General features: G+C 42.2%; 1 protein-coding gene across 1 annotated transcript in view; it reads right to left on the reverse strand.

Annotated features, from left to right (window-relative positions):
- Positions 1 to 1,060: 1,060 nt before the first annotated feature.
- LOC105537024 (WASH complex subunit FAM21A) overlaps positions 1,061 to 24,550 on the reverse strand; it is a 67,934-nt gene continuing 44,444 nt past the window's right edge. The window contains exons 17-28 of the mRNA XM_011976506.1: positions 24,267 to 24,436; positions 20,571 to 20,673; positions 16,383 to 16,535; positions 14,694 to 14,876; positions 9,330 to 9,458; positions 9,121 to 9,201; positions 8,391 to 8,513; positions 7,348 to 7,410; positions 6,778 to 6,990; positions 4,552 to 5,160; positions 3,527 to 3,704; positions 1,061 to 1,766 (exon numbers count right to left, since the gene is read on the reverse strand). Of these exons, the coding sequence (XP_011831896.1) occupies positions 1,627 to 1,766; positions 3,527 to 3,704; positions 4,552 to 5,160; positions 6,778 to 6,990; positions 7,348 to 7,410; positions 8,391 to 8,513; positions 9,121 to 9,201; positions 9,330 to 9,458; positions 14,694 to 14,876; positions 16,383 to 16,535; positions 20,571 to 20,673; positions 24,267 to 24,436 (2,145 nt within the window). The 3' untranslated portion in view covers positions 1,061 to 1,626. The remainder of the gene's footprint in view (positions 1,767 to 3,526; positions 3,705 to 4,551; positions 5,161 to 6,777; positions 6,991 to 7,347; positions 7,411 to 8,390; positions 8,514 to 9,120; positions 9,202 to 9,329; positions 9,459 to 14,693; positions 14,877 to 16,382; positions 16,536 to 20,570; positions 20,674 to 24,266; positions 24,437 to 24,550) is intronic.

Consider the following 24,550-nt stretch of genomic DNA (forward strand, 5'->3'; position numbering starts at 1 on the left):
AATGGCGTGAACCCAGGAGGCGGAGGTTGCAGTGAGCCGAGATTGCACCACTGCATTCTGGCCTGGGTGACAGAGCGAGACTCCATCTCCCAAAAAAAAAAAAAAAAAAATGTTGACACAGACCTTAATTTACTGATATGTGAAAACATCCCTAAAGTTCTAAAGGCAAGCTACAGAATCATATCAACCATCTAATATGTCTGTAGCCTAAACGCTAGTCGGCAGTTGATCTGCAAGCGGGATTAGGAAATATTTCAGAGCCAGCATCTCCTCGCACCATCCAGGTACCTACACACTTGAGGCCACCGAGTCACCTGCGCAGCCCTTGCTCCTCCAAGACCAACCAAGGCTCCTCACGCCCACGGGCCTGAATCTGGAGGACAGCAGTCTGCCTGACAACAGCGACTCGGAGATCTCAACCTAAGGACAGAAGGAAGATGCATAAAATGAAGAGGGGAAAGGAGTGGGTAACTAGCAAGTGCCCTCATCTGTCATCACATCACTCATAGCAGACTTGGTCAAATGGTTGACCTGTGGGAGCTGTAGAAAATCTTTGACTCTGGGTATGAGTAATTCCCCTTCCAATCTTATAGTGTCCAAGGAAGAAGTTAGTAGCTCCAGGATCGCTGAGACCAACCTGGGTGGCCTACAAGACTGTGCCGTGGCGACAGGCTGCATACTCAGCAGCAAGAAGACAGAGCACCAAAAAACACAGACTAGAATGGGGTCAGCCATCCAGGTGGCTGGTGGCCACTGCCTTTGTTGATGCAGATAAAGAACATTTTCATTCCTGCAGAGTTCAATGGGGCAGTGCTGCTCTAAAGGCTGACATTTCCATCCTCAGCACTTCCCCCCGCTATTACCTAGGTTCATTCTGCTGCTTCCACAAGACAAGGATGGAAAAGGATGCCTTAGAGCAACGGTCAGCAAACTGTTTACATAAAGGGACAGACAGAAAACATCTGAGGCTCTGTGAGCCATCTAGTCTCTGTTACAATTACTCAACTCTTACATTGGAGGTGGGGTGAGAGCAGCAATAGACAGTAAGTAAATAAATGAATGTGGTTGTGTTCCAATAAAATTTTATTAACAAAATACGACAGTGGGGGGGCCATAGTTTGCCAAACCCTGCCTTGGAGGACATGCAGAGGCACCTTCAGAATTCAGTGAAAACCTGCTCCCATATTGCTAAGACTCATGAAGTATAATCTCTCACCTTCTTTCTCTTTCACCTGCCCAGGCCCTAAGTTAGGGTTCCCATCCATATAACAAAGACTCCTGGTCATGTGGCATTTGCTATCTCTGAGATTCCCTGACTACCCATGAAAGCCACAAAGAGATTGCTTCTTTTACACATCCTGAAGCATATTATGGCCCCAGCAAGGCTAACTAAATCAAACTATGGTTTAAAAACAAAACAAACCAACCACTGTGAAATGCTTATTTTTGTTTTGTAGTATTAAGCATGATTAAACCAGTGCAGAAAAATACTAAGTACATTGGGTAAAAGATGAGCTAGCTCTTCTAATACTTGCTTTTTGTAACCCAGTTAAGACCATAAGCATATACAACATCATCACTAACTCAACAGTGTAGCTGCAGGATAACGTGGATACCCTGTATGCTCTACTGGCCTCCAAAGGCATTCAGGGGATCATCAAAGATGTTGGACACCTCGTGTTCCGATCTTGGTTCAGGTGCGGCTTGTGCAGATCGACTTTTTGGTTTGGTTGTCTTAGCCTGGATACCAGAGGAGAAGATGTCATCTTTAGAAAGAAAAAAGAAAAACAGTTGCTGAAGAGGGGTGGGGAAAGGTACTTTTAAAACACATGCAAGCAAACCACCAAAGACCCAGCTGTGGTAACAGTATAGAGTACCCCAAAACACTAATCTAGAACTCAAGCCTCTTAGATTCTGGTCCTGTGTTTGTTACTCATTAAGTTTTATGATCACACACAGGTTTCTCTTGGAGCACAATTTCTTCAGCAACAAAAGCGTCTGTATGTGCGTGTGCAGGACAGACAAAAGGGAAGGGTAACTTGATCTCCAAACCAGACCACGCCCCTACCATCAGGGACAACGGACTTATTTAGACATTCTTTTCACACCGGGTTTTAAAAGAGCAATAAAAATATGCAAAGGGAAATCCAACATAGGACCCACCTGTTTTCTTTCGGAATAAATGCACTGATTTGAGGCATCTCGTGTAAGACCGTAAGCCTCTGTCGCTGCATTCGTTTAATGTTTCACTGACTCAAAAGCTTGTCTTACCTAATTATGGTACATACCCAGTAATGTTACTGCTAGGGTTTTATCCAACCATGATTTTAGCATATATACATAAAGTTAGGTGTACACAAATGGTAAAGACCACAGCATTATTTGTAATAAAGAAAACAGAAACAATCAGGATCTCAGTCAACAGGCTAATGGCTAAATACAAAGAAATCGTGCACACCACTGAAAACAAGGAAGGAGATCTCTATGTACTGACATGAAAAGACATGAAGTGACTGAAAGAGCAGAAATACATTCTTACTTTTCAGAAATATATTCTTTCTTTTAAAAATATATTCTTATATATATTTATAAATACATTCTTTTTTAAAAGGTGGTTATATATTGATGTGTCCACAAACATGTATTAATATCACTGTGTCTGAACGGATACACATTGAACTGTTACTATTACCTCCAGGGGTTATTCACTTTGTACATTTTCTGAATTGCATGAATCTATTACAATAAGCATGTATGACTTTTGTGTATTTAAAATAATGAATGAGTTATTCTGCCCTCCATGTGCTTGCTCGAGGCACAGAGCCAGTGTGACTCTCCAGCACCAGCTGTCTCCCAGTTAGCCTCAAGGTCTAGATTGATTGGGGGTGTAGGAAATGTGTATGTGGCCTCAGCCCATGTGCTCTCTACCAACGCGGGATTGATCAAAAGTCCAATATTTAGGGTTCTCGCACATTTGCCTTGTTTACCAACAAAGCAGAAGTTGTGCCACATAAAGAAGACGATCTTGTTCCCAAACACCAAAGACCTCAGTGAGATGCAACGCCTGAGGTAGAGCCTACCCCCAGGTCTAGTCTTGCTCTCTTCTTGCACAGAACCATGGACACTCCCTCTCCATCTGGAGCTCTGACTCAACCAACCACATCACACCCAAGGCAGTCCCCTCAGCCTACTTCAGCATGTGAGGTCATTTCTGATCAAACCTCCTTTCATAACATCAGGGTGTGCCACAGACGATTGGTGAGGTGCACTGAGATCAAAGTTAAATTATACTTAAACGTCAAACTCTGGGTGCCTTCAAATTCTTTGATGACCAACATAGGAAAGAGTTACTTCACTAAAATAATTAGTCCATCTCTTACCTATCTTCAGCCTAACTCAGGATTACACTGAAGTGAACCTGCTGGGGTGCATTTTCCAGAAAAGGGCCAAGAAAAGGTAGCAGGAAAAATACCAAGTGACGGAAAGTTAAGGATTCTCTAGGTCAGACGTAGAAAACCAAACTTACCCATATCATCATCAAATATAGACTTGGCTTCCACTTTCTTTTTGGACTTTTCTTTTGGTTTTACAGTTAAGTCAGCAAAGATATCAATGTTATCATCAAATAAATTGGATTCCAATGTTTTCTCCTTCTCTCTGGTTTTCTGAGAGGGTTTAATTGCTTCCGTAGCAAATATATCATCCTTGTTAAGTCAAAAATACATACAATGTTAAATCAATTTTTCTTTTTAAACTCAAACATTTCAACAAGCTATGGAAATGCAAATGGCCAGGGTGTTGTGGAACAGCCTTGAGACTGCCCCCTCTGCCTGGGATGTACTAACCCAGATGTCTGCACAGCTTGGCCCACCCATCTCACCCCGGCTCAAATGCCGGCATTGCAGTGACACCTTCTCTACCAGTCCTGCCTAAAGAAGCACCTCCTACCCCTACCAACCACTCTGCCCCAGGTTATTTTCTTCATGACACTTAGTACTATTTGAAAACATTTTAATTTTCCATTGCCCTGTTTGTATCTCATTATCTTCCCAGAGAGCTCTGAGGAGCCTAGCACTTCTCTGAGCTCACCTCGTACCTGCAGGCCCCAGGTGCTCAATAAACATCTGCTGAGCAAATGCCACTGAAAGTCTTATTGCCTGCACTAAACTGTCAGCTCCAGCCAGGGTCAATGTCCCCAGAACCACAGGTTAAACTCTCAAGCTGGACTGGTGGAGCTATATGCATGTCACCGAGTGGCATGCCCAGGAAGCTGATTACAATATTCTATAAAAATTAAAAAACTGTAAAAACTAGACAAACCAAGACCTGCATCAATGATTGTGGCCAGCCAAGAAATACATTCTACATGAAACAAAACAAAAAGCCACTTCTGAAACAATGTTAGACTTATTAATAAAAGAGCCTAATTATAATTACTAAGCAGATGGCTATGGGGTATGCATGCAACAAGTTAAACATAATCCATGGCTTAAATAAGCCAATCAGATACCCTCCTTAACTTAGACACAAAAACGTGTTAAGTCTTATTACCTCAAAAATATCTTGTGGTGTTGATATGACATCCTGCTGACTACTGGATTTTGTTTCATTTTTCTTGACTTTCTGATCTGTAAAGAGGTCATCCTCATCTTCCAGGAGAGGAAAGGGATTTGTTTTCTTTGCTGGTTTTGGTTTCGCAGACTGAAAGAGATCATCATCACTGCTGGCCTCGCCTAGAGCAGGAAACACGGGGCTTTTTGCTTTACCACCCACTGGCAGGTTGGCAGAATTCTCTGCTATCTTTGCCTTGGGTTTTGTTCTCTCCGTGGACTGAGATCCAGTGCCCGTGGAAAAGATGTCCCCAGAATCAAAAAGGTCAGCCTCCCCTCTGGACTTTGCAAAGGGGCTTCTGTCCATTCCAGGCACAGGAACACCTTCCCAAGGTGCAGCAGCAGCTGCCAGGGCCTCCTCAGTGCTGTCTTCTCCACTGGCTGCTCTGAGCTGTGGCCGATGGCCATTTGCGGAAATGGCACCATCAGCCCACTGTGCAATGGGTCCTCTGGGGACACTTATGTCCTGAGCCTCGCTGGACTCCTGGGCAGCCAGCCGCCTAGCTGCACGGGTCTGTGGTCTACGCTTCCCTCTCATCTTGACACGGCTCTGCAATGGCAAAAAAGCACACATTGATCTAATGATAAAATAAAGTGTTCAAAGCTACCATGGCAAAGAATCAGTGATTCAAAATACTGTAAGGTTATCTGGTTTACTTCAATGAAGATATTATCGAAGAACACAGAAGAGGTTATTTCTTAATGATTTCCAAGGAAGGTGTTTAATAGCTCCTAGTACTCCAAGACTAAGTCATTCTTAATCCTTTAGAGTTCTCCATTTTTAAATATTTTCAGGGCAGTTTCAGTTCAGTTTGACACAAAAAGCTTCATCTGTTGCTGGAAACCTGGAAAGTAGGCATGTTGACTCTCTGTGTCTCACAACCCCTCCCTTGGCCCCTACTCTGCCTTCAATAGAAACGTGGGTATCTTTCCAAACAAGACAGAATCGGGGAATTCTGGTACTAACCTTTGTTAGGGGGCTAGTCTAAATTCTGGCTCCAGGAGCAGGGAGAAATACAAGACAATAAAGAGAGGTAATCTAAGGTGCTGTTTTCTTCAAGTCAATAAACATTAAATTCAAATGTTAAGTATTCCACATAAGAAATACGGTTTAGAAATCAGAACTTTTAATATAATCTCAAAACACAAATCACTTAGTAGCAATGATGCAGTGTTTATGATATTTTCCAAAATATACAATCAAGTAGAATTTTGAGAAGCTACAACCTACTTTGGGCAAAGTATGATTGTGTTGCCAACTTCAGGGGAATGTCACAATTTTAGTTGCCAATTTAAACCTAATAAAAAAAAAGCCAACGAAAACTGTCATAAAAGGAAGGCTGTTTTGCACAACGAAACAGGTTTGGAAACATTTGAAATGAGTCTATTTGCCAGGGTTAGGTCATTCTGTGTCCTGTCGCTTACTTGGAGATCAATTAAGGCTTTCCAGAGAAGGGAGATTGGATAGAAACAAGAAACCCAACTAAAATGAAAGGAAAACGTCAAAGAGTTCACAGTTCATTGAGGAGATCCCATGAAACAGCGTCGCTGCTGTGGGAACTTGTGCGGGGAGTGCAGGGCACAGTGACAGAAGTGGGGATGTGGAAGCACAGGTGTGGATGGAGAGGAGCATTCCTGGTGAGGAGGCAGCAGAAGCCTTGGGAAGCAGCAGAACAGACCATGTGTGTTCAGGGAGTGGCACTTGGTATGCCTGAAGTCAGGCTGGAAAGTGTGCAGTGACTGGTGAGGAAGCTGCATACATGGGCTGGCACCGATTGTAAAAGGGTTTCATACCAAACCTAGGAGCCTGAATGCTCTCCTCGGAGCAGTAAGGAAGCATCAGCAGGAAGGGCATGATTTGCTCTGTGGTTAGAAGACCCCCAGGTGGCAGTGCTGGAAACCTGCAGGTGTCAGACACCAGCCAAAGTGGTGAGACATTACTGTGGCTACTGAGCAGAATGCAAATGTATCAAATACAGGCCATGGAAAAGCAGGTGCAGGATGAGAGGGGGTGGGGAGAATGGAGGGAGCGGCTGAAGGAAGGATGAGGCACCCCATTCAAAAGGAGAGTCAAAGACTGCTGTGTATGCAATCGATAAACTAGAAAGAAGCAGACGCATATTCCGGTTAAAAGAAGACAGCAAGGAAGCAAAGATGGTTTCATCACCTTGTTTGCACTGTGTAAGGTGTCTGCCTGAGCTGGAAGATCAAAACTCACACCGGCCTCCCCACTCCTGGGAAGAACAGGCACACTTTCCAGACCGTGGCTCCTTTTGTGTTCAGATGAAGGAAAAGCCAATTCTGGCAAAACAGGCTTTACTTCAGAGATCTGGGGAGCCGCTGTGGGCAGCAAGGCCGCGGGGTTGATCGCTAAATTTGCCTAAAGAAGAAAAATGAAACTCTGTATTTGTTCTTCAACACAGCAGTCTATTATCTTTACTCTGACACATGACGAGACTCGGTGCACATAATGTATAATACGAGAGGAGAAGAGAAACGTAGGAAAATCGCCTCATCTAGTCTCAGAATTAAAACAGAGGGTCTTACACCTATGCCCACCACAGGGCTCAAAGAATAGATGTTAAAGACGCAGCACACAAGAGACAACTAGGTGCGGGGGAGGGGAGGCGGGGGAAGAGATGAGAAGATGCTTGGCAGCAGCTGACAAAAGTAGGAAACCCAAAAAAGTTTATAGATGCCACAGGGCAGGCAATGAAGATTCCAGTGTTTTAATTACTTGTATTTTCCCGATCCGAGTGGATGGTTCTTTGGTTTTAAATGGAGCGAGACCTGATGATTCCTGTGTGAAATTACATCCAGTTAAAAATCCATTGGGGAAACAGAAAGACAAGTGTTTCTTATGCCTGTAAATAAATCTGTGATGGAGCAGAACTGTCACTTTCTGCAGCTCTTTAATGGGAAAGGCATTCAAATCTCTCCTGGGGTCTGTCGTTTCACTAGCACTACTTCATGTATGCCTCCTCCTCTGTCACATAAGTGGAAAACTCTCAGATCAGATATAGAGTCAAGGAACACAGGATGAGTAAGATTCCCAAGAATCACAGTTTATCAGAGCACCTAAAACTAACCAGCAGGCAAAATTACCATGTTGGTTATCAAATACAAATTTCAAGGAGCACACAGAAATGCACCCATAGCCTAATGCACTGGTCCTAAAAGCAAAAGATCTGAGCCCCAGGAAGGGTCAGTGGTGACGTGCTGGTCCAAGAGCCTCAGGTTTACAGCTCAGGACACTAAGGCTTCAGTGAGACACCCTGGGACACCTGCACATGGAACTGGCACTTGCTCTCCAGTCCTGGTCTGTTCCCAGGAGGAGCTCCACAGCGTTCTGAGAAGACTGCTGCAGAGTAGGGCCCAACAGCAATGACCTCGGAAGAGGCAACACTGAGAGCAGCCAAGAAATCAGATGTAATTTATATTTATTTCTATTTTAATTCCATTCCAAGGAAATCCAGAGGGGGAAATAAATGCTTTAGTGGGAAGAAGATTCTTCATCCTACCTTAACTTCACTTTAGAGTCAAATCTGGCATGGCATCAAAAAACACTAACTATTAAAATACAGATTTGTGACACCCTGAGGTGTGGAGCGAGGAGAGGGGAGATGACTCGCGGGGAGTGCAGTGAAGACAAAGCGGTAACCCTGGTTGCTATTTCCTCCTTAATGCAGACAAGTCTGAATAACTGTGGGTCTGCATGATGGAATTTCTCTGTACTGGGATGCAAACAAGAGTTGAAAATCCTTAAAGAGCATTTCTAACCTGAGGTGTTTCCGGCTTCCATAGGCCTTTTTCTTTACTACCTTGAATGGATTCAGGATGTTTCTGGTTTTTGAAAGAGTCAACAGAGTGGTCTTTTTTCACTACTCTCTTTTTCTCTTGTACCTTCAAAAGAAAAAAAAATATCAAAATCCATCAAATATCTTAGAAAATGTAAGGAAAAATCATAATGCAAAAAACAATCCTGGCTTCTGAGTCTTAAAAATACTTTCTCAAATGAGGGCTGAACCAACTCAAAGGTAGCATTTCAGAAATAGCATTCTGAAGACTGCGGCTGTCACAGGAGTTCTCTCTATGATAAAAAGAAAACAGAGTACTTACAAAAACCTATTGGGGCTGGGGGAGAAAATGACATAGGAAGGCTAAAACTCAGACTGAAAGCTTTGCACCTGAAAGGCATGAATATTTAGTCACCCCAGTGTATGCAATGGTCTTTCAATCAACCATTTAAACAACACACAGATGTATAGTACAGTTAGACAGCCTGGATTGTTAATGTTTTAATGTTAGTATAGGGAACCTAAGATGGGGAACAACAGAAACTAAGCACTGCATCCTCCACACACGCCCCCCTCCGCATGTTATTTGCCATTCATTTAGTAGGAAGTACCACGACTATCCTAGGATTTTCCTTAATCACCTAACTGGACGTTAGTTTCCTTTCCTGGAATCTTTCCCACACAACCTGGTATTGAGAACAAAAGGCTGGTACCAAAGGCTGGGACTTGGCAGAGCTGAAAAGATCATCAACTTCATCATCCCCGAACAGGCTCCCAACACTTGGCTCTAACAGCTAGAATAAACAAGACTCAAGTTCAATATCCAAAAGCAAAACAATTTACAAAGAGAACTAGGTGAGCTGCTGAGACGGTACCCAATATAATAACAAAGCCATAATGTGGGGAACCATTTGGAACTGACCTTGGGTTTTTTGGTGCCAGCGAAAAGGTCAACATCTGGGTCATTGTCCTTTTGGAGCTTGTGGCTGAAAAGGAGCTCTTCATCCTGGAAGACACCTGTGCTCTTGGGGCGGGTATCAGGATCGCGGCCCTGGGAATAGGAAGGAAGGTCACGTGTGATTAGAGCTGTAAGAACTTATCTCAAGGAAGTTACACATGTAAAGATAGACACAACAAAGATGTCCTCTGCAGCTGTATTATATTAGCAAAAGGCTGGCCACAGCCTAAAAGCCACTCAGTAGGGGCATGAAACATTAACAAAATGGAATACTATGGCGCTTCCAAAAATAGCAGAGAATATATTTATAAATACAAAATTATATATATATACACACAAAGCAATCTGTTAGTTCCATAATGAGAAACATTTTGATGATAAGAAACACACAACTGAATGAATTCTCTCCATCTCATTCCCAAAGGGAAGAAGAGACAGCAGCTGACTCACGCACAAACTACACAGAGTGGTCAAGTATGTATTCCTCACCTATAAGCACTGCAGACCAAAGACCTGGCACAGGTGCGACCACAAGCCTTCCCATGCCCATCCATCACTTCTGCCCTACTTTCAGACTCCAAGTGAGTCCCTTTTTGTTTACTACATATCTAACATTTAAAAGTTACCATCAACATTATTGGTTTGATAATATAATGCTCTAGACCTGACATTCTTTATCCCTATTTCTTTAGTATCACAGCCACAGATTAAAACTTAACAAAAAGGCCAGGTGTGGTAGCTCATGCCTGTAATCCCAGCACTTTGGGAGGCCGAGGGGGGCGGATTACCAGAGGCCAGGAGTTTGAGACCAACCTGGCCAACATGGTGAAACCCCATCTCTACTAAAAATACAAAGATTAGCCAGGCATGGTGGCGCGTGCCTGTAGTCCCAGCTACTCGGGAGGCTGAGGCAGGAGAATCCTTGAACCTGGGAGGCAGAGGCTGCAGTGAGCCAAGATCACGCCATTGCACTCCAGCCTGGGCAACACAGTAGGACTCCATCTCAAACAAACAAACAAACCAAAAAAACCAACTAACCAAAAACTTACTTCTAACAAAATAAATCACATTAGCAATAATTATTATTGTCATACATAAAAATGAGTTTAACAGAGCAAGTAAGGTTAAACATTTCACAACCATGGACAAACATTACAAAACCATACACAGTAAGAGACTGGGAGAATATATATCGAATTAATCATATTCACTGTGTGCAGCTCTCATTTATAAATAGGCTTATAGTATTAGAATAACAAAAAAATTCATAAAACATTTTTTGTAGAAATAAACATAGACTATTTCTTCAGTTAGATCTATAAAAAGGATTGGCAATCTATGACCTGCCAAACTCGTTTGCATAACATCACCAATGAGATTAAATTCATCTAACATAAAATCTACCCATTTACAGTATACAATGTAATGATTTTTTGGTATATTCAGATTTGTGTAACCACTGCCACAATCTAAGTTTAGAACATTCTCATTACCTCCAAAAGAAACCCCAAACCATTAGCAGTAATTATCCATTCCTGCTCACTGCCACTCCCAGCCCCCAGTACCTACTAATCTACTTTCTGTCTTCTTCGATATGCCTATTCTGAACATTTCATATAAATGGAATCATATAATATGTGGTCCTTCATGACTGGTTTATTTTATTTAGAAAGTTTTCAAGATTCATCCATGTGGCAGCATGTATCAGTACTTTGCCTTTTTTATTACCAAATAATATTCCATTGTATGGATATACTATATTATGTTTAGCCATTGTTTCCATCTTAAGGCTATTATGAATAACACTGCTGGGAACAATCACATTCAAGTTTTGTGTGAACATATGTTTTTATTTCTCTTGGGTATGTACCCAGGAATAAAATTCCTGGATTGTGTGGTAGCTCTATGTTACAAGAATTTGAAGAACTGCAAACTGTTTTCCAAAGTGGTTGTACTGTTCCACATTTGCAGCAGTAAGGAGAATTTCCATTTCTCCACATTCTTACCAACACTCGTTACTTCCCTTTTTTGTTTATTACGGTCCTCTTCTCGGGTATGAAGCGGTATGTCACTGTGGTTTTGGCTTCCCTGACACTGAGCATCCTTCCGTATGCTTTTTGGCCATTTGTCTATCTTCTTTAGTAAAATCTCTATTCAGGTGTCTGTCCTATCTATTTTTTTTCAGGCTAGAGTACAGTGATGTGATCACAGCCCACTGCAGCCTTGAATTCCTGGGCTCCAAGGACTCTTCTGCCCTAACTTCCCAAGGAGATAGAACTATAGGAGCACACAACCAGTCCTGGCTAATTTTTAAAATTTTTTGTAGAGACAGGATCTCGCTATGTTGCCCAGGCTGGTCGTGAACTCCCGGCCTAAAGCCATCCTCCTGCCCTGGTCTCCCAAAGTGCTGGGATTACAGACACGAGCCACAATGCCTGGCCTATCCTTTCTGCCCTATCCCTTCTTTCATCTGGGCTATTTGTCTTTTTAATATTGACTTATAAGTCTTTTACATATTCTGGATCTAAGTCCTTTATCAAATACATGATTTGCAAATCTTTTCTCCCATTTTGTGGGTGGTCGTTTGACTTTCCAGATGGTGCCCTTTGAAGCACAATGTTTTTCATTTAAATAAAGTCCAAGGTAGCTATTTTTGTCACTTGTGCTTTTGGTGTCTTATCTAAGAAGGCTTTGCCTAATCCAAGGTCATGATAATTTATTCACATACTCTCTAGATTCTTGGAGTTGTACAGTTTTAGTTTTTACATTTGGATCTTACATTGGATCTGAGTTTGTTTATTAATGGGTCCAACTTCATTCCTTTGCATGTAGATAATCAGCATCCTGGCACATCTGCTGAAGACTATTCTCTTCCCACTGAAATATCTTGGCACCTTAAGCAACTGACTGTAAATGTGAGGGTTTATTTCTAGACTCTCAATTCTACTTCACGGATCTACACATTTTAACCTTATGCCAATACCACCCTGTCTTAAAGTAAGTTTCAAAATCAGGAAGTGTGAGTCTTCTAACTTTGTTCTCCCAAGACTGTTGGCTATTCTTGGTCTCTTACACTTCCGTAAAAATTCTAGGATCAGCTTGTCCATTTCTGCAAAAAGCAAGCTGGAATTTTGATAGAGATTACAATAAATCAATCTGGGAAGGAAGTATTGCCACGTTACGAATATTAAGGTTTCTGGTCCATAAACACGAGATGTCTTTCCATCTATTTTAGGTTTTTAATTTCTTTCAATGTTTTGTAGATTTTAGTTTACAAGTCTTGTACTTCTTTTGCTAAATCTACTCCTAAGTATTTTACTCTTCTTGGTATTACTAGAAAAGAAACTGATTTCTTAATTTCATTCACAAGCTAGTAATTGCTCATGAAAGTTACTACTAGTAAACCGGGTGTGGTGGCTCATGCCTGTAATCCCAGCACTTCGGGAGGCTGAGGCAGGTGGATCACCTGAGGTCAGGAGTTCGAGATCAGCCTGGCCAACATGGTGAAATCCCATCTCTACAAAAAATACAAAAATTAGCTGGACATGGTGGTGGGTGCCTATAATCCCAGCTACTCGAGAGGCTGAGGCAGGAGAATCGCTTGAACCCAGGAGGCAAAGGTTGCAGTGAGCCGAGATTGTGCCATTGCAATCCAGCCTGGGGGACAAGAGTGAAACTCTGTCATAAAAAGAAAAGAAAAAAAAAAGGAAAGTCACTAGTAGTAACTTTCATAAGCTAGTAACTGTTCATTACTAGTTTACAGAACAACTGATTTTCACATATTGATCTTACTACATCCTTCAATCTTAATGAATATAATTATTTCCAATGGATGTTTTTGTAGATTCCTTAAGACTTTCTATATAAAAGATCATGCCATCTGCAAACAGTTTGTTTCACTTCACTTTTTCCTTTCCAATCTGAATGCCTTTTATTTCATTTTCTCACCTACATGCCCTGCTTAGAATCCCCAGTACAAGATTGATTAGAATTACCAAGGGTGGACATCGTTGTGTTGTTCATGATCTTAGGGTTGAAACACACGCAGTCTTTCACCATTAAGTGTGATGTCAGCTGTGGGATTTCGTAGATGTCCTTTATCAAGTCCATTAAGCTCCCTCCTATGCCTAACTAATTGAGTGCTTTATCATGAAAAGGTTTGGATTTTATTAAATGCTTTTTCTGCATCTGTTGAGATGATCATGTGCCTTTTAATTCTGTATTTTATTGATACAGTGTATTATATCAATTGATTTTAGATGTTCAACAAACCTTGCATTCCAGGAATAAATCTCACTTCTCATAATGTGCAATCCTTTTTCTATTTTGCTAAACTGGGTTTAGTAGTATTTTTTGTTGAAGATTTTGGCCTCTACATTTGTAAAGGGTATCTGTAGCTTTCTGGTGATGTCTCTGTCTAGTTTTAATATCACAGTCATACTTAACCTTACAGAATGACCATCACCTGTTTTTTTTTTTTTGAGATGGAGTCTCATTATGTCACTAGGCTGGAGTGCAGTGGTGCGATCTCGGCTCACTACAACCTCCAACTTCCTGGTTTAAGCAATTCTCCTGCCTCAGCCTCCCGAGTAGCTGGGATTACAGGCACGTGTCACCATGCCAAACTATTTTTTGTGTTTTTAGTAGAAACAGGGTTTCATTATGTTGGCCAGGATGGTCTCGATCTCTTGACCTTGTCATCCACCCGCCTCGGCCTCCTAAAGTGCTGGGATTACAGATATGAGCCACCATGCCCGGCTGACCATCACCTATTTTTATTAATAAAACTTATTGGAACACAGGCATGCCCATCCATCTTCATGCTTCCTAGGGCCGTTTTCATGCTGCCAATGGCAGAGCTAGGCAGTTATGAAAGAGCCCAAATAGCCTGCAAAAGCTAAAATAGTCATTATATGGTCCTTTATAGAAAAAGTTTGCTGACACCTAATCAGTATGAAAGGTTCATCTACAACACTCTTTCTTAAACTGCATGTTAGAAATACTTAACTGTACAGCTCCAGCCTAACTTCCCTTTCCTGTTGCTTACATCCCACAACTGGCCAAGGGGCAAAGCTTTGCTAGAAGGAACAACAAGGTCTGTAAATCCCGGAAGAGGTGGGTGATATTCTAATCCCCTATCCTAACACTGCTACCTGAGGTAAGAGTTCCTGATTAAGATTCCCAAATATCTAATTACTGCAGAGAATCATTAACACGCTACAATGAAGGTTAAGATTCCTTCAGAAACTCAAATGACAGAACAACCGCCATGAGATGAGAATCTTTTATCTCATCTAGAGACTTGAACTGCTATTGCTTTTTGCTTACCTTTCCTACTTCTTTCTGGGGAGCCTGGATAGTGTTTTGATCTTCCATTTTATCCTCTTCCTCATCAAACAAGCTAAGAACAGTTTTGGTTCTAGCCTTGGTTCCTTTGTCCAATGGGGATGATGAAGAAAATAAATCAGAACGCTTGACTGCTTCCTGAGCAGATCTAGTCAAAAGTCCTTCCTGAAAAGGAAAATAATAGGGGGGAAAAAATAAGTAACACCTGGAAATATAAATCCTATCATGGAGCATGCCAAGCTCCTCATTAATTCAGTAACTGCCACATTTGCATGACTCAGGGCACAGTGAATCACATCTGCTCCCAACTCTTGATTAGCTGCTCCAAGAGACGGTCTTGTACAATCATTCATAGCCAAAGATAATTTTTCCAAGCAGTTTAAGACCATGGGTCCCTCTCTCCTACCCAGTGATAGGACAGCTATGATCCTGATGCACACTGGTTGATCATGAACTAGGAAGAACTTCTAAGTGACAAAGATAACACAAGTGCAAATCATTGGGAGTGGACCATGAATTCGCAGCATTTAACTAACACATAAGCCCCAAGGGGAAATCTAATCGGGAAAATCCGACCCTCAAATTGTAGAAGGCTTATACTGTATAGACAATTGAAGAAGAATCTCTCAAATAATTCTAAAATGCAGCATTTATTCATTCAACAAGTAGCACATTTCAGGTAAGATACCATTGATTGAGGTACATCCTGATTTCAGAGTACTCAAACTATTAAAAAAATGCTTCTTTAAAGAAATACATAATTTATAACGTAGTGCCTACTGTGTGCAAGGTAATATGCCAAGTACTACAGATATAATGGTGAGCAAAACAAACCGGGCCTAGTCCGCAAGGGGCTTACACTCAGTGAGGGAGAGGGCAGTATAGCAACCAGTCAGAGTCAAGTGTAGACTGGGACTGGAATAGGACAGGGGTCCACACACAGCCACTGGGAAGAGAATGTCACACAGGAATACAGGTACAAATGAAATGCTTGTATCACTGTAGCTCCAAGGAGCTTCAGCAGTAAATGCAAATGCAACGCTCTTCACACAGGCCCTGGGAGATTTTAGACGTAAGCAGCTGGACACAGTGTATAAGAAAAGTTAAGAGAAAGAGGAAAGGCATATAGAGGCTGAAGGCAACCACAAGGCTGAATGCCCAGGCGTGGTCAACAGCACTACCCACGGGCCTCCTGCAAGAGACGGCAGACAGTCCAGGACATGAAAGCTAGTGTTTTAGAAAGAGTAGACATTTCGCTCTACTCTGTAATTCCTTGCCAATATCATCTAAAAGTAAAAGGATGCTAAACTAAGATCTCCTTAAAACTGACATTTAAATTCAAGTACAGCTGGGGACCAAAAGAGGACCAAGGGTAACAGGAACACTGCACAGAAGAGAACAAGTTAGAAAGCAAAGATGCCATGACATGACAGTAACCATAGAGACATGAGCAGGCACACCACAGTGCGCACGTGTCTTGGAGAACGGCCGGGAGGAAAGGCCCTGCAGAGACTTCCTGCACTGTGGGGACAGACTGCTTGTCTGTGTTTTCTAATCTGTCTACAAATGAGCCATTTATTTTCTGTGGTCAAAAAACTTAAGGGGTTTTGTGTGTTTAAAACAACATACGAGAGACAAATGCATTCAAGTATACAAGAGAAAAAAGTCCACCTTTTCTGACTCAGCCACATCAGTTCTCCCAAATTCTAACGACTCCTTGGCACTCTCAACCTTCTTATCCACAGGCTTTACTCCAAGTGGTGCCTCCTTCTCTTCTTCGTCGCTGAACAGCAAAGGTGGTGCTTTAGAGACAGTCTCTTTTTTCTACCAAAAGAAGAGTACATGACATCCACAACAATAAAAAAGTGTGTCTGACCAGCATGGCCATATACAGAACAAGCCCAAACCATCCTCTTAGGGTTTCAGCTAAATGTGATGAAGGAAGAGAGGACAGGATAGGGAAGGTGGCACCAAAAGGGAGAAGCAACAAACATCATCACCTGGGACTTGGGGATAGGGCACTTCACACCATCGCATCACCTGTATCTGTCTACTCGTGTCTGTCAACCCCCATGCCTCCCTCACTCAGATCCTTACCTCTGCTACCAGACGATTATGAGTCTCTCTCTCTCTGCCTCATTCCTCTTATATTTCAACTAGAAGACATCACCCAGAGTTGTCTTGCTAAAACAAGACACCTGCTGGATCACGTCCTCTCCCAACCCAAACCTGCACTCCTTGCATGAAGCAAATGACACTTAGCAGACACCCCATTCTATCCTTCTACTCATGTGCATCTCCTCATTCTTTACTGTTCCTTAAAGTCACTGCAAACTTTCAAACTCCCATGTCACGCTGCCCTCGATGTCTGTAGAAGCAAATCCTCCTCATCCTTCAAGCAAGGCCCCCACTCAGATGTCACCCATAGTCTCTGTTCTCTTAAGTGTCAAGTTGCTTTGTTGAATAAGCATATTTATCTCTCTACGTGACTCTTCCTTGACTTTCTTCCTAATTATATAACAGCTAGCACACATCTGTTTGTCCGTTCATCTGAAAGGACTATACACTATAATTTCACAGCCTGTCCCGGCGTTTTATACCAACTCAGTGTTCAATACAAGCCTGCAAGCACTTTAGCCCATTTCTCATCTCTTCCTTATCAGAGAGGCAGGGATTTGGGGACTAGGAAACTGAGGTTTGTGACTTACCTGGAATTCATGGCATCTTTGGGGCAAGTGACTTATCAACAAGTTCTTGAGAAAAAACTAAAGCTCTATCATAGTATAGTACAGATACAAATCATACCATATGACATGAGGAAGTGTGCTTTGAGGCAATGCCTAAATCAAGTTAGGAAGGCAGATTTGGGAAACTAAGGAAGGACATTGCTAATCATGATTTTAAAATGTGATGAATGAAGAAAGAAGAGAGCAAGGGAATTTTTAGTTAGGAAGAGATAAGTAAAATACAAAACCATTGAACTTGACATAAAAGAACACTGGAAGCTCATGAAGAATTTCAGAAGAGATAAAGCAACAGTGAAGTGATTAAAGGAAAACGCTTTTGTGGAACATCCTGGACTCACTGAAAACTACATAAAAATTCAATGCAGGCCAGGCGCATTGAAACCATTTTCTGTGGTTTAAGGACCTTAGTTGTATATGAAGGAAGAATATGATTTGCCATACTTAAGTCTCTTTTTGTCTCCCCTATCAACTAGTTGCATTGAAAAATTTTTTTTTTTTTTTTTTTTGAGACAGAGTCTTGCTCTGTCACTCAGGTTGGCGTGCACTGGCAAGATCTCGGCTCACTGGATCTCGGCTCACGCCTGTAATCCAAGCACTTTGGGAGGACGAGGTGGGCAGATCACGAAGTCAGGAGATCGAGGCCATCTTGGCTAACGTGGTGAAACCCTATCTCTACTAAAGAAATACAAAAAATTAGCCGGGCGTGGTGGCGGGCGTCTGCAGTCCCAGCTACTCGGGAGGCTGAGGCAGGAGAATGGCGTGAACCCGGGAGGTGGAGCTTGCAGTGAGCCGAGATCTCGCCAGTGCACGCCAGCCTGGGCGACAGAGCGAGACTCCGTCTCAAAAAAAAAAAAATATTTCAATGCAACTAGTTGATAGGGGAGACAAAAAGAGACTTAAGTATGGCAAATCATATTCTTCCTTCATATACAACTAAGGTCCTTAAACCACAGAAAATGCTACGCAAAGTACAAATTTTCATCTTCTTGAAGGCAAGCTCACTACTCATCCTTGTCATGAAATTTACTTTCTGTTTTTCTTTTTTTTTTTTTTTGAGATGAAGTCTTGCTCTGTTGCCCAGGCTGGAGTGCACTGGCACAATCTCAGCTCACTGCAAAATCTGTCTCTCGGGTTCAAGAGATTCTCCTGCCTCAGCCTCCCTAGTAGCTGGGATTACAGGTGTGCATCACCATGCCCGGCTAATTTTTGTATTTTTAGTAGAGATGGGGTTTCACCATGTTGGCCAGGCTGGTCCCAAACTCCTGACCTCAGGTGATCCACCCACTTCGGCCTCCCAAAGTGCTGGGATTACAGGTGTGAGCCACCACGCTTGGCCAAATTTACTTTCTTGATAGGTGTCAGAAAATAAGGAAAGTCTGATGGGAAAAAAAAAAGCAATTGTCTAAAATGGCTGCATCTTGGCCATATGGGTAATAGAAACCGGGCCTGTGAACGAAAGCTGAACCTCGCCTGCAAGGCCAAAGTCTGTCAAATATCTCACTGACATGTACTGATTACAACCTGCCTATCAGATGAAGCACAAAGGCAGCACAAAATCAACCATCCCTCTCCTGACCCTGGGACCCCTATGTACTCATTAGGGCAAAAGGCTAATGAGTAAAATAAGTTAACCACATATTTTATCTTATATACAATGTCACTGAGCACCAATCAGAACTGTTAAGAACATCACCTTTGCTTCACTGCCCCCTTCTCCCATTTTCTGTGTAACAGAAATGTATAAAGGCTGTATTCTCAGTTTGTGCAGTCTCTTTACTGGGCTAGTAGTTCTCAAGCTTGGCTCAGAACAACACTCCCATTACATTTTTTAAGTTCTCCTGCCTGTTGTTTAACCTTTTGGTCAACATAGGCTTACAACCAAGTCACAATTAACTTACACGGAAATATCTTTTATTTACTATTGCCTAAGATGATTATCAAAAACGTGCAGGCTATTCAGCTACTTAAGCTGTGTGTCTTGACCTTTTGTTTTATTTAACAATCATAATTTCCAATAGGTTGAAAGAAGTTTTATAGCTCCAGAGGCTGCAAAATTCATTAATTTATAGTTCAGTTATCCTCCAGAGTAGGTTATTTATAATTTACAAAGAAAAACCAATCAGATCTCCTGACTCTTAACTGTACAGCCACTGGATGTCCTTAAAGGGCGAGACCCAAGGAAAGGCTCAGGAGCCCCATAGAAGCAGCAGCAGGGAACCTGGGGCCCAGGGTGGGCAGCGTGCTGGTCCAGGGCTGAGAGCTTCTGGCATAAGCTGTGCAACTCCATTTAACACGAAGAGTCTTCTTCCACATCTCCTAGATATTTTTTGTTTGGAGTTTATTTCTAATTCCACAGTAATGCACAAATGCCTTCTTTAAAAAGGCTTTAAAAAGGCATTGAGAGTATAAAGTCCCCCATTCCATACCTTTCCCTGGGTATAATCACCAGTAACAATGTGCTGTCGATCCTTTCAAGCTGGTTTCCAGGCATTCACATATATGTCTTTTTTTTTTTTTTTAATTTAAATGACACCATGTTATACGTGTTTATGCATCTTCTTCTTCTTCCTCTTTTTTTTTTTTTTTCCTGGCCTGCAGTAGTTTTTCATCCCATAAGCTCTACCTTGGGTTTTTTCACCACTATATAGTATTCCACAGTCTAATTATACTAGGACCTGTGTGACCATTTCTCCACTGATGGAGTATAATGGCCTCAAGGTTCATGCATTTTGTAGCACATGTGAGAATTTCCTTTCTTTTTACTGATTAGCTAATATAAACCAGTGTTAGTACTTGACACACACTCATAAAAGGAATGATTTTGCCTTAACTAGCCTAGTCTAATGTTAGCAGAATTCCATGCCAATGGGGACAAGACTCTTCTAAGATCCAATTTCTTGTTCCTACACCTGACACTGAATGATGGCTTTGCACATGTGCTTCTTCTGTAGAATACTATTAATCAGAAGATCTCTTTCTGAAACTAGGCAAATAAGGTCTTCCATAAGACTCAGCCTCCAAGGTTAGGCATGAAGAGCTGATTCGGGGAAGCACCACTACTGATGCAGCATAAACTCAAGGACATTTCCTGGGACAAAGAGATGAAGAATACCGTTGTTGCAGGAGGAACAGATGTAGGAGGAGAGCCAAACAGAGACCCTCCGCTATCAACATCGTCTTCAAAGAGGAGTGACACTCTCTGGGTCTTCTTTTGGCTACACAAACAAACAAAAGGTCAAATTAAGGAAAAGTGTGATGAAAAAAACAAACATAACAATATTTCTTTTAGACTGCACCTACAGGAACCCACCTACCACCCAAACACCAAAGCCATGAGTTGACCTTACACAGTTGAAAGCAAACAAGAAAGACCTTTGAAATAGACGAAATCTGTCTCCAGCAAATCACCAGCCTCTGTCCCTCACGTCTCAGGTTGCCCCTCTCCTCTTACTATCCAGTGCAGGTGCACCAGCTGTTACCTCTGCAAGGCACATGATGCCTGAGCCTTCCTAAGCAGAACATTCTCTGCCACTTCCTACAGCACAAAAAGAACCAGAGAGGACATGTCTATTTCCAGCACTGTCAGGAAGACGGTTGCCAAGAGAGATCACAGGGCGGGGATCAGCACTGGGAAATGACCCTGTGGCCTGGCTTCTATTTCTTTTTCTAAGTAGTGTTATTGAGACATAATTTACATACCATAAAATTCACCTTTTATTTATTTTTAATATTTATTTTACTTTTTAAGACAGGGTCTTACTCTGTTGCTCAGGTTGGAGAGCAGCGGCACAATCATATCTCACTGCAGCCTCAAATTCCTGAACTCAAGTGATCCTCCTGCCTTAGCCTCTCAAATAGCTACAACTACAGGCACACATCACCATGCCTGGCTAATTGTTCTACTTTTTTGGAGAGGTGAGGTTGCTCTGTGTTGCCTAGGCTGGTCTCAAACACCTGGCCTCAAGAGATCCTTCCATCTGGCCTCCCAATCAGTCAGGATTACAGGCATGAGCCATTGCACCTGGCCAAATTCACCCTTTAAAAGTGCATACTTCAGTGGTATTTTCAATATATTCATCGAGTTGTGTAACTATCACTACAACCTAAGTGCACAACACTATCATGAGCCCAAAAAGAAACGCCATGCCTATGAGCAATCACTCTCCATTCCCCCAGCCCCACAGGCCCTGACAACCACTGATCTACTTTCTGTCTCTATGGTGTATCTATTTTATACATTTCATATAAATGGAACAATACAATATGTGGTTTTCTGTGACCGGCTTCTTTCAAGTAACAAAATTTTCTAGGTTCATTCATGTTCTAGGATGCCTCACTACCTTACTCTTTTTTATTGCTGAAGAATAGTCCATTGTACGGTTATACATTTTTTTATCCAGTCATCAGCTGATGGACATTTGGGTTGTTTACACTTTTGGCTGTTATGACTAAGGTTGCAATAAATACTCATGTACAAGTTTTTACATGAACAACTGATTTCATTTCTCTTATGTATATACATAGCAATGAAACTATTGTGTCATATGGTGACCTATGTTTAACATTTTGAGGCAACGTCAAACCATTTTCCAAAGTGACTATACCATTTTACATTCCCACCAGCAGTGTATGAGGGTTCCAATTCCTCCACATCCTCAAGCAAATTTCTTCTTGTGTGTATAAAGCTTCTTTTGAGATCTGATGAAGGTATGAATTATTTTCCATACATAAAACTTGACAGAGAACTTCAGGAACAATAGGAGGTAGGATATATCTGGAGCAGAGAAAACATTCCTGAAAGCCAGGTATGGTGTGTGGCTGGAACCAGGACCCACAAACAAGATAGGACTCAGACTGCCAGATTTATGACCTTGTGTGGGGTAGGGGTAGGGAGTGCTCATGGGAGCAAGCTAACCTCGATACAGTGTAGAAAATGCTCAGCTGAGGGTGTGGGGGTATGAAGGTGGAGCCACGTCCGCCCTCGACTCCCTATTTCTTCTCTTTCTCATCTGTTTAAAGTTAGTGAAGGCAATCTTTTTTTTTTTTTTTTGAGATGGAGTCTCCTTCTGTTGCCCAGGCTGAAGTGCAGTGGCGAGATCTTAGCTCACTGCAACTTCTGCCTCCAGGTTCAAGCGATTCTCCTGCCTCAGTCTCCCAAGTAGCTGGGATTACAGGAGCGTGCCACCACACCCTGCTCATTTTTGTATTTTTAGTAGAGATGGGATTTCACCATGTTGGTCAGGCTGGTCTTCAACTCCTGACCTTGTGATCCGCCCACCTCAGCCTCCTCAAGTGCTGGGATTACAGGCGTGAGCCACTGTGCCCGGCTGGGAAGACTTCTTAAGAAACAAGACTTACACTAAGGTTTGGAGAAGGTGGCCAGGCAACATAGGAAGAAGAATGTCCCAGGAGAGAGCAACAAAAATAAAGGAATGTACTATTTCCCTGCACTTACAGTGCTAACTGGTAACACCTGAATGCTCAGAATGTGCCAGCTATTGTGCTAACCATTTCACATTTAGATTCCATCTCATTATCCCAACAAACCCATGAGAGAAGTACTATTTTAATTTTTGCTTAACAAATGAGGAAACTGAGGCACAGGGAAGTTAGGTAACTTGCCCAAGGTGATTCAGACAGGAACCAGCAGAATCAGAATTTAATATCAAGTTTCCAGAGCCTATATTCTAAATCAGAAGCCAAAGATGCACCTGAGTGTCAAGTTACAGAGGCCTAATGCAGAAATGGTAATGTTTGACAAGATCCCAGTATTTGGAGACAGAAACCTGAGGTACTTCTGAATCTATCAAATGACAACCACACCAAAGCATAGGATTTACATGTCCAATCAGTTACTTCTTTCTGCTAATAACATTCAGTTGACTTTCAAAGCAATCATGTAAGGCTCTCAAAAGGAAAAAAAGTATTTGCAGGAAGTAATTACTGTAAGCTAATCTGGCAGCATGTTACTCACAGCCCACACTCACTCTGAATGTTCTGCCAGCTTCAGTTTCAGCATTAACGTGGAGAGGCACCTAGGTGGCCAGCTATGGATTATCAGCCCCTGATAGGATACTGCAAAGCTCTGCAGGGAACTTCCTCCTAACAGGGTGTGTTAAATGCTGAGCAGATTTCTATTCAAATAACAAACTTTTTTTTTTTTGAGATGGAGTCTCGTTCTGTTGCCCAGGCTGGAGTGCAGTGGTGCAATCTTGGCTCACTGCAACCTCCGCCTCCCGAGTTCAAGCAATTCTTCTGCGTCAGCCTCCTGAGCAGGTGGGACTACAGGCACGTGCCACCAAGCCCGGTTAATTTTTATATTTTTTCAGTAAAGACCAGGTTTCACCATATTGGCCAGGCTGGTCTTGAACTCCTGACCTCCTGATCCACCTGCCTCGGCCTCCCAAAGTGCTGGGATTACAGGCGTGAGCCACCGCAATGTGCCTCAAATAACAAACTTTTAAGTAATCCTGACCAAACCTGACAGATTTTAGAGTAGCCTGGAGAAAAATCACAAACGAAAGATACCAAACTATACTCAAATCCCTGACAAACAAAGAAAAAGAATACTTTAACGTTAAAAAAAAAAAAATGATGGGGGAAGAAATCAGATAAGGATCCACGAAGACGAACATTTCCGGGTACTGAGGGAAAAGATGGTGCCAGTGAAAAGCAAAGACATTCTCATTGGTGCAATGACTGTGTGATCTGTGATTAGCAATTACCCAAGGAACTAGTTTGTGCATCAAATTCCTCTTCTTGTTACCACAGACACAGAGTGAAGGATTCTTTACGATGACTATCTCACCTGTCCTTAGCAATGGCAAACAGATCATCTTCTTCGTCTTCCTCAAAGAGACTTGTCTTTTTCACAGCCTTGGCCTCCTGGCCCTGGAGGGTCCCAGAATCCCTGGGTTCTCCTTTAGACCTGCTGTCAGATGCTGAGTGGGTCTGTGAAGCAGGAATATTCCACTGGTCCTTAAAATATAAAATATATATTAAAACTCCAGGCCAGGTGTGGTGGCTCACGCTTGTAATCTCAGCACTTTGGGAGGCCGAGGTGGGCGGATCACGAGGTCAGGAGATCGAGAC

This window comes from Mandrillus leucophaeus, unplaced genomic scaffold (assembly GCF_000951045.1).
Source record: "Mandrillus leucophaeus isolate KB7577 unplaced genomic scaffold, Mleu.le_1.0 Scaffold1672, whole genome shotgun sequence".
Taxonomy (NCBI): domain Eukaryota; kingdom Metazoa; phylum Chordata; class Mammalia; order Primates; family Cercopithecidae; genus Mandrillus; species Mandrillus leucophaeus.